The sequence below is a fragment of the Salmo salar genome, chromosome ssa09, assembly GCF_905237065.1.
Source record: "Salmo salar chromosome ssa09, Ssal_v3.1, whole genome shotgun sequence".
Taxonomy (NCBI): Eukaryota; Metazoa; Chordata; class Actinopteri; order Salmoniformes; family Salmonidae; genus Salmo; species Salmo salar.
Genome location: NC_059450.1, coordinates 139,439,668 through 139,452,394, shown reverse-complemented (window position 1 = coordinate 139,452,394; position 12,727 = coordinate 139,439,668). Strand labels below are relative to the sequence as shown.

Below are 12,727 nucleotides of genomic sequence, written 5' to 3'. Positions count from 1 at the left end.
GCGAGGCTCTAAGGGGTGAGCCAAGGCACTGAGTGATGAGAGAGGTTATGAGGGGTGAGAGAGGTTCTGAGGGGTGAGAGAGGCTCTGAGGGGTGAGAGAGGTTCTGATGGGTGAGAGAGGCTCTGAGGGGTGAGAGAGGCTCTGAGGGGTGAGTGAGGCTCTGAGGGGTGAGAGAGGTTCTGAGGGGTGAGAGAGGTTATGAGGGGTGAGGGGGGATCTGAGGGGTGAGAAAGGTTATGAGGGGTGGGAGAGGCTCTGAGGGGTGAGAGAGGCTCTGAGGGGTGAGGGGGGATCTGAGGGGTGAGAGAGTTTCTGAGGGGTGAGAGAGGTTATGAGGGGTGGGAGAGGCTCTGAGGGGTGAGAGAGGTTCTGAGGGGTGAGAGAGGTTCTGAGGGGTGAGAGAGGTTATGAGGGGTGGGAGAGGCTCTGAGGGGTGAGAGAGGTTCTGAGGGGTGAGAGAGGTTCTGAGGGGTGAGAGAGGTTCTGAGGGGTGAGAGAGGTTATGAGGGGTGAGAGAGGTTCTGAGGGGTGAGAGAGGTTATGAGGGGTGGGAGAGGTTCTGAGGGGTGGGAGAGGTTCTGAGGGGTGAGAGAGGTTCTGAGGGGTGAGAGAGGTTCTGAGGGGTGAGAGAGGTTATGAGGGGTGGTAGAGGTTCTGAGGGGTGAGGGGGATCTGAGGAGTGAGAGGGTCTCATGGGATGGTATCGTCAAGTAAAACCTACATAAATCATTTGGATGAGCATTCTGGATGCTGAGGATGGATGAAGAAGAATGATACATGTGAAGACTGATGAATAGTGATGCCAGTAACTATCAGTCATTCATCTTACAAGGAAGTACATCCATCTTTTGTTAGCCCTGCTGGATATTTCCCCAGATCAACCTTCTCATCTTCTCCTGTGTACCTTCACAACACTTTCCTTACTGCTTTTATCTTATTTTGTGTTTCTCACTTACTTAAAACATGTTGATAAGGAGGCTAATCTTCAGTTCTTTGTTGGTCCTGGCCCTGGGCATTTTCCCCAATCAATTCATCATTCTCACTGCCTCTGTTTAAGTGGAATTTGTCTCCATCTGAGGGGTGATCAGAGAAGGCTGGTGAGGGGAGCTATAGGAGGCTCATTGTAATGGCTGGAATGCTTGAATGGAATGGAGTCAAAGGTGGTTTCCATATGCTTGATGTGTTTGATAACGCTCCATATTCTATTCCAGCCATTACAACGATCCCATCCTCTTATAACTCCTCCCACCAGCATCCTGTGGTGGTGAGAGAGGGGTGAGAGAGGTTCTGAGAGCTGAGAAAGGGGTGAGAGAGTTTCTGAGGGGTGAAAGAGGCTCTTGGGAATGGTATCGCCATGTAGAACCTGTGCATTAGGCGTGTAGACTTTTACTAGACACTGTACAAAGCACACACATGTAGCAGGCTCAACTTGCCCGACTGCAATAAATGCCATAAATTGTCTGTCTTCACTTAAACAATGGGGAAGAACCAGATATATCCGTTTTAGGATACTGGAATTCTTTGCAAAAAATCCCCTTCCCAATGGAGAAACCTCTGTGTGACTGCAACTTGCGTGACTGCTCAGTTCACTTGCCCCAGGCAATAGGGCAACCCTTAATGTCACTCCTATTCTCATTTGTTTAACACATTTTTGGTTTCTACAAGTTTCCATATGTGTTATTTCATAGTTTTGAGGTCTTCACTATTAATATACAATGTAGAAAATAGTGAAAATAAAGAAAAACCCTGGAATGAGTAGGTGTGTCCAAAGTTTTGACTGGTACTGTATTTATATCAGGGAAACTACATTGCATTTTGAATAACATCCTTCTGTAGCAGATGGGCATGTATGAAACTCACTCCTCACCCTGAAGTGTCCCTACTGCTGTCAAATAGCTAGCGCGACTGGGTAAGATGCTTTTGGAGGTTGGTTACGCGTGTTTGTGAAGCAGAGCTCCTGGGTAGAGGCTACTAGAACCCCACCTCAGAGATCCACTGGAATGTCCCAGCTCTTTTGGAGGCCATTTTGAATGGTGATGGATAGAACGTTCTATAGCCTACATGTTTTACCTCGAAATGAATGCATGCACCTCAGATCTCTACTGGAATGACCCATTTCTATTGGAGACCATTTTAAATGAAAATGTTATTATCTTAGCTGTATTTCCTCTTGCCCAGGATTCATTGCAAATTAGAATTGGTTTCTAGTTGACCAACTATGCAGGAAGTGGATTTCCCCAGAGTCTGCTGTAAGGTTAAAAGCAGGATATAAAGCATGCTCTAAAACTAGACCCAAAAGAGCCCTACTCCATAGTTCTGCAGACCTGTTTTATACATGGAGATCCTATAATAATGTTCTATTCATTAATGTGGTTTTTATCTGTTCATATGCTGGGTCTTGTGGTGGAGACATCTTGTTTTAGGCTGATCATTGACACTTGTTTATTCATTATTAAGACATGAGAAATATTGGTTACGGTATTGAAAACAGAAAAGAAACTGGAAATGTTAGTTTAGTTGAGTTTTAATATGAAATAGATTTAAACAATAACATACATATACACATATAACCATTGCAACACATTGTCAGGACAAATGATAGAAATCGGGTCATTTAAATGTTGCATGTATGCTGTTTGGCCTGTGTAAATCTCCCATATGGAACAATACATTAAATCCCACATAAATCTTACCTCACCATAACAATAAATAATCCTTCATTTCTCCCCAGAAGCATCACACATTTATCCACACTACATAGTCCTTAACAAATGTTTATTTTAGACTTAATTCAACATCAAGGTATTATGGTGTTTTCTGGTCGCACTTTATTACAGAACAAAAATCTAACATCAATCTAGAATTCACAACATCTGTATCGTACCTCTAAAACTACAACAAATATACTGAATGAATACATAGGTAATTTCCCTGATTAAAACATTTGTTATAACAATAAGGTCAGCAAAGATTGCATTTGGCTTTCACTACAGTCCTCTCATCACAACGAATTGATTAGCATTTAGTTAGCCCAACATTACAACAATTATGCCGCGTTTTTACACTCTTCACATTTAATCTTCAGTTATCTTTAAGAGAACACTCTTCATTGGCTGGTGGCCTGAGATGTGTGGGTCCAGTATCTGATCTGAGCGTCATCATTGGTCAACATAGGATGGAGGGAGGGAATGTGGGAAGGAGAGGTGGATGGAAGCGAGAATGTAGGAGAGGATGGAGTGTGAAGGTCCTCTTCATAGCATACTGCTCTTCACCCTCTCAAAGATCTGTCGAACCTTGATAGCCGGGACACAGCCCTCCCTCACGATGCTAATCGTACCTGGGGGAGAAGGAAACAATTCTGACTAAGTGATCATTGACACACAAGGAACCATTGGGTGGGACTATGGTTGCAAAGTCTCAGTAACTTTAACTAAATTCCTGGTTGGAGGATTTTGGAAATTCCTACTTAAATCCTTCTGAAATCCAGGAATCTTCCAACTAGGATATCTGGAAAACCTGGGAATTTGGGGAAAGTTATTGGAATGTTGCAACCCTAGGTGGGACAACAGACAGCCTAAGAGGTTAGTTATGACTTATTGTAGTGGGAGTCTGTACTGCACTGTGACATCATACCTTCATCTATCTTGAGGCAGTTGACCACTGTGGAGGCTACGACCTCGTTGGAATCCCCGTCACACAAAACACCCTGGATCTTATGGCCCAGACGACTGAAACACACACAGATAGAGGAGACAGTGTCACTATCAGTATTAGGAAGACAGTTTGAGAGTAAGTTCAGGTACAGGTTCAGAACAGCATCAAGAGTAAAGAACATCATCTACATTATGACCCCATAACGAGTCGAGGACTAACACAGTCACATTAGCATAACTGTACATTTACACAGCAGGCTGACTGATACCAAACCAGTCTGACTGGAAAGATCAAACCGGTCTATAACAAGACTCCTGGACGCAGAAATACCTCAATAATGACATCACTCTCAGCATCACATCAAATAGTTCTCTCCAGGTTAAATAGTCATCATTTGATGAAACCCTGATGAAGGCAGCATAGCTGTGGAAATGTTGGTATCTAATTATTACATTGGAGCTGCAATGTGCACCATTTATGACATGTTATAAATGGTGATCATTTACCACTATAATGTTTTATGAATAAGCGTCAACACGCTTGAGTACTGGTGAGTATTATGCTAGACTGTTACCTGATGACCATGTCGTGGTGCGTGCTGTCGGGTTCTCCGCTGGGATTGGCTGAGGTGATGGCGAGTGGGCCGGTGATGTCACACAGGTGTCCGGTGACGGTGTGGTCAGGGACTCGGATCATAATGCTGTCCTTGGTCCCCACGAGGTCGTAGGCCGGACCCACACCTGGACAACACATGTAGACCATTATCTCAGCAAAACTTGACCGACACAGGTGCGAACACAACGATTAAAAACACTATTTTAGTTTAGGTAGACCCCCAAAAGTCAACCACATGTTTGACACCATTCCATTCACTCCATTCCATCTATTACACTCCATTCAAAATATTATTATGAGCCGTCTTGCCCTCAGCAGCCTCCACTGGTAATTTGCCACCATGGTACTGACCCAGTCTGAGTAGCCAATCTCCCTTGCAGACGATGCAGCTGATTCCTCCAGGGTAGACGTTCCTCAGGAACTCCCAGAGTAGAGGACTGAAGGGGGGCTTGGCAGCCACCAGCTGCTCCACACTGGAAATACAGATACAGATCGGCTTCTCTGCTGGGCGGTCCTGGTTAGGGGTCAGAGAGACAGGTCAGGGGTTAGAGGTCAGGGGTCAAGGGGCTTGGCCCAGCTGCTCTACACTGGAGATACAGATTGGCTTCTCTGCTGGGCAGTCCTAAAAGGGGTCAAAGAGAGGTTAGAGGTCAAAGGTCAGGTGTTATCCAGTTTCAACCAAAGTTTCATCCCAAAACAAAATTTTGTGAGCCAGTGCATGACAATTCACAGACATTTCACAATTAGGATTGTTCCAGGACAATTGTTCATATCAGGCTCAAAGGACCAGTAGCCTACTTGCTGGAGTAACATTGGCTTGTTTAAGAGTATGAGGACAGTATGTTACTGATAATGTGAGTGTTACCTTGATGTTGTAGATGCTCTCGATGGCGTGAGGGTTCTTGCAGGAGGCAGCCAGGGCGTAGACAGTGTCGGTGGGGATTCCACAGACCCCCCCGTCGTCTAGCAGTCTGTTGATTTTCAGGAGTCCACTAGTCAGCCTGGAGTCTGCTACGGGACAGGGCGAGTCAGGCGACAACGCCTTCCGCTGCTTCACATCCTGAGACACAACACAGAGAGAGACGATATGGAGCGTAACAGAATGGAGTAGGACGGAATGGTATGGAATGAAATGGAACAGAACAGAAATAAATGGAATGGAACGGGAACAGAATGGAATAGAATAGAATGTAACGGAATGGAATGGAGTAGAATGGAACGGAATAGAATGGAATTGAATGGAATGGAACGGAATAGAATGGAACAGAATGAAATACGGAATGGAGTGTATTGTTCTCACCTTGAACAGCGGCGGGCCAAGGGGCAGCAGTCTCTGAGAGAAGGTACAGTTGACCAGCGATGCCAGGGCTCCATACACACAGATGATAGAGAACACAGCTAGCATGGCAACTGTAGGAAGAATGCAAGAGCAATGTTAGAAGTGACATTCAACTAACATCTAGGTATCAAAACAATGTGTACATAATGCAATGTTTTGAACAGAAAGCGTACATGTTCACTATGGTAGAGATACTGTGCAGTAGGTCTGAGACCGTAAGGGTAGTGAGGTGAGAAGCAGGTTCCTTACTCTCCAGCTGGTAGGGGAGCTGTTGGAGGGTGGACAGGAGGAAACAGACCAGGACTACCTCCATGACTGTGGTCAGAGACAAGAGGACCAGGTTCCCATATGCAGCTGGGGGGTGGACACATGGAAATATGGAGAGATGTAGAAATGGAGTGTTGGAGGGGAGAAGACATGGAGAAAGTTAGCAATACAGGATGAATACACTGCATGTGTCCCTAATGGTCACCTATGCCCTATATCAGGCTTCCCCAACGGCGGCCCGCGGACACATTTATTTGGCCTATACATTTTTCTGAGCAAAAACAATTGTTGGATATAAAAGACTGCAAAAACACCAGCAAATCAGCTCCAATTGATTTTAATTTTGGAAATCTGTTCCAAGGTATTCCCACGCATAATAGAGAGATATATGTGATTGTGTAGAAATGTAAGCAATGTTTGAAATTACTATGTTTTAGTCAAATGTTATATCTGTTCGGGCTTCTTGTGGTTCATTTGCAGTCTACAAATGATTTGTAATTGGCCCTCGGCTGAATATAGTTGATGATCCCTGCACTACGGTGAAGCACTACTTGCGACCAGTGCCCATAGGGCTACATAAGGAATAGGGTGCCAAACACAACCGTTTTTCACTCTCTTTATCTGTTGAAGCAGGTGAACAGGTAGATTTTGGTCATTTCATGAAGAGACTGACCGATGAGCATGAGGAAAGCGTTGATGACCAGGAAAGCGATGGTTCCAGCTGTGAACCCTAAGGACCCTGCTGGAGAGATCTGTAGCATGAGGCCTGAGAATAGAACAGAGAGTACTGGTTACTAAACAGGTGACAGAGCATGGAGACAACAACAACAACAGTAACACTGACTAACTATCCTGCAAGTCTCCTCTTGACATTATTGTATGATTTAGGCCAAACTTAAAGGCGCATTCTTCCTGTTAGGATCTGTCGATGTGTGAAATGAGTAAAATTCTATATGTATGTTAGCGCCAAAGCCAAATTTCCATTTTGCGTAAACCTAATGGATAATAAAGTCTTCTAATCTAATCCTTCAGGGTATGTCCCAAATGGTACCCTATTCCCTAGAGTGGGGGGAAAAAGTATTTGATCCCCTGCTGATTTTGTACGTTTGCCCACTGACAAAGAAATTATCAGTCTATAATTTTAATGGTAGGTTTATTTGAACAGTGAGAGACAGAATAACAACAACAAAAAAATCCAGAAATTGATTTGCATTTTAATGAGGGAAATAAGTATTTGACCCCTCTGCAAAACATGACTTAGTACTTGGTGGCAAAACCCTTGTTGGCAATCACAGAGGTCAGACGTTTCTTGTAGTTGGCCACCAGGTTTGCACACATCTCAGGAGGGATTTTGTCCCACTCTTCTTTGCAGATCTTTTCCAAGTCATTATGGTTTCGAGGCTGACGTTTGGCAACTCGAACCTTCAGCTCCCTCCACAGATTTTCTATGAGATTAAGGTCTGGAGACTGGCTAGGCCACTCCAGGACCTTAATGTGCTTCTTCTTGAGCCACTCCTTTGTTGCCTTGGCTGTGTGTTTTGGGTCATTGTCATGCTGGAATACCCATCCACGACCCATTTTCAATGCCCTGGCTGGGGGAAGGAGGTTCTCACCCAAGATTTGACGGTACATGGCCCCGTCCATCGTCCCTTTGATGCGGTGAAGTTATCCTGTCCCCTTAGCAGAAAAACACCCCCTTAGCATAATGTTTCCACCTCCATGTTTGACGGTGGGGATGGTGTTCTTGGGGTCATAGGCAGCATTCCTCCTCCTCCAAACACGGCGAGTTGAGTTGATGTCAAAGAGCTCCATTTTGGTCTCATCTGACCACAACACTTTCACCCAGTTGTCCTCTGAATCATTCAGATGTTCATTGGCAAACTTCAGACGGGCATGTATATGTGCTTTCTTGAGCAGGGGGACTTTGCGGGCGCTGCAGGATTTACGGTGTAATGTGTTACCAATTGTTTTCTTGGTGACTATGGTCCCAGCTGCCTTGAGATCATTGACAAGGCCCTCCCATGTAGTTCTGGGCTGATTCCTCACCGTTCTCATGATCATTGCAACTCCACGAGGTGAGATCTTGCGTGGAGCCCCAGGCCGAGGGAGATTGACAGTTCTGTTGTCACCTTCTCACCAAGCTGCTAGGTGATGGTCTTTTAGCCCATTCAAGCCTTGTGTAGGTCTACAATCTTGTCCCTGACATCCTTGGAGAGCTCTTTGGTCTTGGCCATGGTGGAGAGTTTGGAATCTGATTGATTGATTGCTTCTGTGGACAGGTGTCTTTTATACAGGTAACAAACTGAGATTAGGAGCACTCCCTTTAAGAGTGTGCTCCTAATCTCAGCTCATTACCTATCTAAATGACACCTGGGAGCCAGAAATCTTTCTGATTGAGAGGGGGCAAATACTTATTTCCCTCATTAAAATGCAAATCAATTTATAACATTTTTGATATGCGGTTTTCTGGATTTTTTTGTTGTTATTCTGTCTCTCACTGTTCAAATAAACCTACCATTAAAATTATAGACTGATCATTTCTTTGTCAGTGGGCAAACGTACAAAATTAGCAGGGGATCACATACTTTTTTCCCTCACTGTATATAGTGCATTACTTTTTACAAGAGCCCTGTATAAGGAATAGGGTGTCATTTAGGAGGCAGCACAAGTCAACCATGTACCTGCGAAGCGGTACCATGTCCATGTAGCCCAGACAACCATGTAGAAGGATGGGATGACAGATCCAAATCTCTGTCCTCCCCTGACTTGCAGTCTGCTGACCAACCCCTGTACCAACGCTCCTGACACCAGCACCCACGGAACGCTCAGCCGCAGGAACACCCCGCTCTGACTGGACGAGGCCGAGTGGAGTGCCGAGAGAGCTGCCACCCCGTTGGTCAGGTAGAATAGGGTGTCAGTGATCTGAATTGTTGGTGGTGATGATGACAGCGCCCCCTGGAGTTTCCCCGGGGAACAGCAGCAGCACAGGACGGCGCGGAGGCGGTCAGAGGAGACGAGCTGAGGACCCACAGGGATCAGAATCTTCTCAGCAATGGAGTTGATGAGGCGGCAGAATGTCCCGTAAAGCGAGGAGGCGGCAAACAGGGAGCAGGACACCCCAAAGAACATGTAGTACCCCTGGAGGGGGATCTGGGGGACCGTGGACACGGACAGCAGCAGGAACAATGCATTGTGGGCCACCTCCAGGGCGTCATTACTGAGACTAACCACTAAAAGGAGCAGCGCTGCCGTCACAAAGAACCAATCACCAACCATTGCCTGTCTTCCAGCAGCCACCTCTACCTTCGGCTCCGACACGATCAGGGGCGACAACACAAACTCCTCCCACGCCTTGGTCAGCCAGTAGGTGGCATGCAGCCCGGCCTTGATGGCCAGGTAGCCATCATGCCGCAGGTGAGCGTAGTAGCTGGAGAGGAGCTGAGCAGCAGAGATGATGGACACCCACACGGCCCCCAGGGAGAAGGACGTGACGTAGCCGAAGCAGTAGAACAACAGGATGAATGGAGACACGGTGTCGCAAAAAAAGCAGAGCGCTTGAGGTTCAGCGTACTTCGTGTTCTTCTTCTTCTCCTGTCCCAGGCTCTGAGCGCTGGCCTTGGGAGTTTGATTGGTCCCCAGTAGGAGCACGTTAAACAGGGGGTTGCCGAACCCCTTCAAGATGTAGCGCTGTGCCAGGCCTTTCACCAGCAGGGCAGCGCTGCCGTACATGGCGAAAAGAAGGATGAGGAGTTCTAGAATACCGGAGACAATCAGCGGCCAGGCGGAGGACACTCCTAATACCACGGCCTCGAACAGCAGCGTCAGCGAGATGGCGCCGAACACAAAGGGCATGATGACGTTTACCGTGGCCGAGCAGAAGGCCAATAGGAAGGAGAGGAGGATGTATGGGACCAATCCCGCAATGGCAGTCTGGGGAATGTGCAGGAAGAACAGCCAATCAGGGCTCCGCGAGGTGCCGTTGATGAGTTCCGCTGACAGAGATAGGTTGGTTATGAGGGAAGTGTGCATTGTCATGTTGCTCATCAGGTCATGTGACAGGGTCAAGTTGGTTGTGATTGGTTGGGAGGCACCCTGGAAGATGCGTGTGGCGCCATAGCTCCCCCAGAGCGCTGCGTAGCCGATGAAGGCAGTGCTGCTTAGGTGGTCGTATTTGCGGAACGACAGGAGGCCGGCGATCAGCTGACACACACCACCTATCAGAATCAGGTGAACACCTGCAAGCACACAACACAGTTAGTGATGTTGAACAACCACCTACAAACACACAACACTGTTACTGATGCTGAACAACCAACTGAAACACAACAGCAAGAACAGAGAGTAGAGTTAGACAGTGATCATGATGAATGGATGGATTGATTAGCGTACCTGCCAGAATGTTTTCCACCCCCTGCGGCGGTACTCCGGTTCTAGCGGTGTTGAAGTTCTGCAGTAGAACCAGGAACGCACTGATCCCATTGGATAACATGCCCAACACCCCCGGCTCACCATAGAAACTGGCGGGAAAACCATCCAAGGTTGCCATGGCGTCTGTCGTTTCAGCTACAGCTGTAAAACAATAGCAAAAGTAATAATATTATATGAACATGAGAGAGAGGACAGCGAAGAAAAAAATTATAATGAGAAAATAAATGATGAAAATACAAGCTATTCAGTAGCATATTATTCCAGCATCAGTCTGGGTTGAAGTGTTTAACTATAAGGCTCTAGGCTGGGTGCCATGTGGGACCCCAGCCTAGAGCCATTTGGGATGCAACCCTAGACTGGTGTGGTTGGCTGGTCTGTCTGTCAACACTCTCCGCCAACCCAGGGCTAAGACTTCCTCTTGCTCTAAATTTAAATCCAATATTAGCTCATTCCTGTCCTGCCTGTTTCTTTATTCTGTGGAATGGAAATAAAGTATGAATGTGTTTCTAGTATAAATGTGTTTTGGACAATAAACAACCAGAGGATATATTTGCAGAGTTGATGATGTCACTGGCCCAGTCATGGAGGATAAATGTTATCTTGATTGGGTCAGATGAGTTGAAACAGGTGGTATTGGAGCTTACTGTCTAGAAAGGGCTCTGGTTAAGATTCACCTCAGTACTTCATGTTAATTATCACTGAACATAAAGATCCCATCGCCCTCTATATGTAAAACAGTAACCTACACTTTTTTGAATCAAAACACATTTGTGAATTACCACATCGCTCCCTGCCTTTCTCTCTCTCACTCACTCTTCCCCTCCCTCCCTCTCACTCCCTCTCTCTCCCACCTCCCCTACCTTATTCAGCACAGTAACCCCTCTCAGAGAGCCCAGCAGTGCCTCTCTACTCCCTGTCCTGCTTAGTGCCAGCTAAACGCTGATTCTCATATCCACCCACTCCCAGTGACAAAGACAGATTCCACAGTACAGTATGTGTGACTGGAGGGCGTTAGTACATGGCAGGTGCCTGTGCCTAGAGAGATAGGAGGCTGGTGCCTAGAGAGATAGGAGGTTGGTGCCTAGAGAGATAGGAGGTTGGTGCCTAGAGAGATAGGAGGCTGGTGCCTAAAGAGATAGGATGCCGGTGCCTAGAGAGATAGGAGGCTGGTGCCTAGAGAGATAGGAGGTTGGTGCCTAGAGAGATAGGAGGCTGGTGCCTAGAGAGATAGGAGGCTGGTGCCTAGAGAGATAGGAGGCTGGTGCCTAGAGAGATAGGAGGCTGGTGCCTAGAGAGATAGGCGGCTGGTGCCTAGAGAGATAGGAGGTTGGTGCCTAGAGAGATAGGAGGCTGGTGCCTAGAGAGATAGGAGGCTGGTGCCTAGAGAGATAGGAGGCTGGTGCCTAGAGAGATAGGAGGCTGGTGCCTAGAGAGATAGGCGGCTGGTGCCTAGAGAAGTAGGAGGCTGATGCCTAGAGATATAGGAGGCTGGTGCCTAGAGAGATAGGAGGCTGGTGCCTAGAGAGATAGGAGGCTGGTGCCTAGAGAGATAGGAGGCTGGTGCCTAGAGAGATAGGCGGCTGGTGCCTAGAGAAGTAGGAGGCTGGTGCCTAGTGAGATAGGAGGCTGATGCCTAGAGATATAGGAGGCTGGTACCTAGTGAGATAGGAGGCTGGTGCCTAGAAAGATAGGAGGCTGGTGCCTAGAGAGATAGGAGGCTGGTGCCTAGAGAGATAGGAGGCTGGTGCCTAGAGAGATAGGAGGCTGGTCCCTAGAGAGATAGGAGGCTGGTGCCTAGAGAGATAGGCTGCTGCCTAGCCAATCTTATTTTCTTCCTCTCTCTCTCCTTCTTTTCTCTCTCCCTCTTTCGCTGAGTCAGTGACAGGAGACAGAGCAGAGCACATTTAGTTACCCTGTATATGTCAGCCTGTCTATCATCATATATAGTATATCACATACATCTATTAGACTTCCATACATATGTGTTTACAAGTCTATTATCAAGCAGCTGATTCTAGTAAGTAATATCAGACCTCTTTCTCTCTCCCTCTCTCTCCATCACTATCTTACCATCACAACCCTACTAGCCTCCTCTAACTGTTCAGACAACTTCTCCACAGTATCATAAGCTGTTCTTTACATTCTCTATGTTTTCATGACAAATATTTACATAAGATACCAGTTATTTCTAATCATGCCATGAATGTTTGAATATAATATTCTGCTGTCCTGAAACTAGCCTACACAGTGCAATAACACAGAGAGGAGAGGAAATGGATACAGCACGCAGAGAAGGAGTATTTACCTTCTGATGATGAGGACAATGATGATGATGCTCAGACAAAGAAAGAGAAGGCGAGGTGATCGGACAGAGAGAGAAGACGTTGCTTGACATATGTTCTGGAGGAATGTCCTGAGAGTGG

At 46.7% G+C, this 12,727-nt stretch overlaps 1 protein-coding gene across 1 annotated transcript; it reads right to left on the bottom strand.

Annotated features, from left to right (window-relative positions):
* Window positions 1–2,509: 2,509 nt before the first annotated feature.
* Window positions 2,510–12,727, bottom strand: LOC106613062 (uncharacterized). Its single transcript, XM_014214946.2, has 11 exons — window positions 12,610–12,727; window positions 10,266–10,445; window positions 8,558–10,111; window positions 6,550–6,642; window positions 5,859–5,963; window positions 5,571–5,680; window positions 5,136–5,330; window positions 4,622–4,784; window positions 4,230–4,395; window positions 3,635–3,729; window positions 2,510–3,338 (listed from the first exon to the last, which is right to left on the bottom strand). Exons 2-11 carry the CDS (start codon window positions 10,420–10,422, stop codon window positions 3,253–3,255), a joined length of 2,724 nt encoding a protein of 907 aa, XP_014070421.2. The 5' UTR covers window positions 10,423–10,445; window positions 12,610–12,727; the 3' UTR covers window positions 2,510–3,252.

What these genes read in the sequence shown, in the direction of transcription:
- LOC106613062 (XM_014214946.2), bottom strand. Translation starts at nt 10,422, where the DNA reads ATGGCAACCTTGGATGGTTTTCCCGCCAGTTTCTATGGTGAGCCGGGG. An exon ending in AGATTGGCTACTCAGACTGG is followed by an intron (nt 4,396 to 4,621) that starts GTCAGTACCATG and finishes TGTGTTGTCCAG; the next exon opens with GTGTGGGTCCGGCCTACGAC. An exon ending in CTGCCTCAAGATAGATGAAG is followed by an intron (nt 3,339 to 3,634) that starts GTATGATGTCAC and finishes CTTCTCCCCCAG; the next exon opens with GTACGATTAGCATCGTGAGG.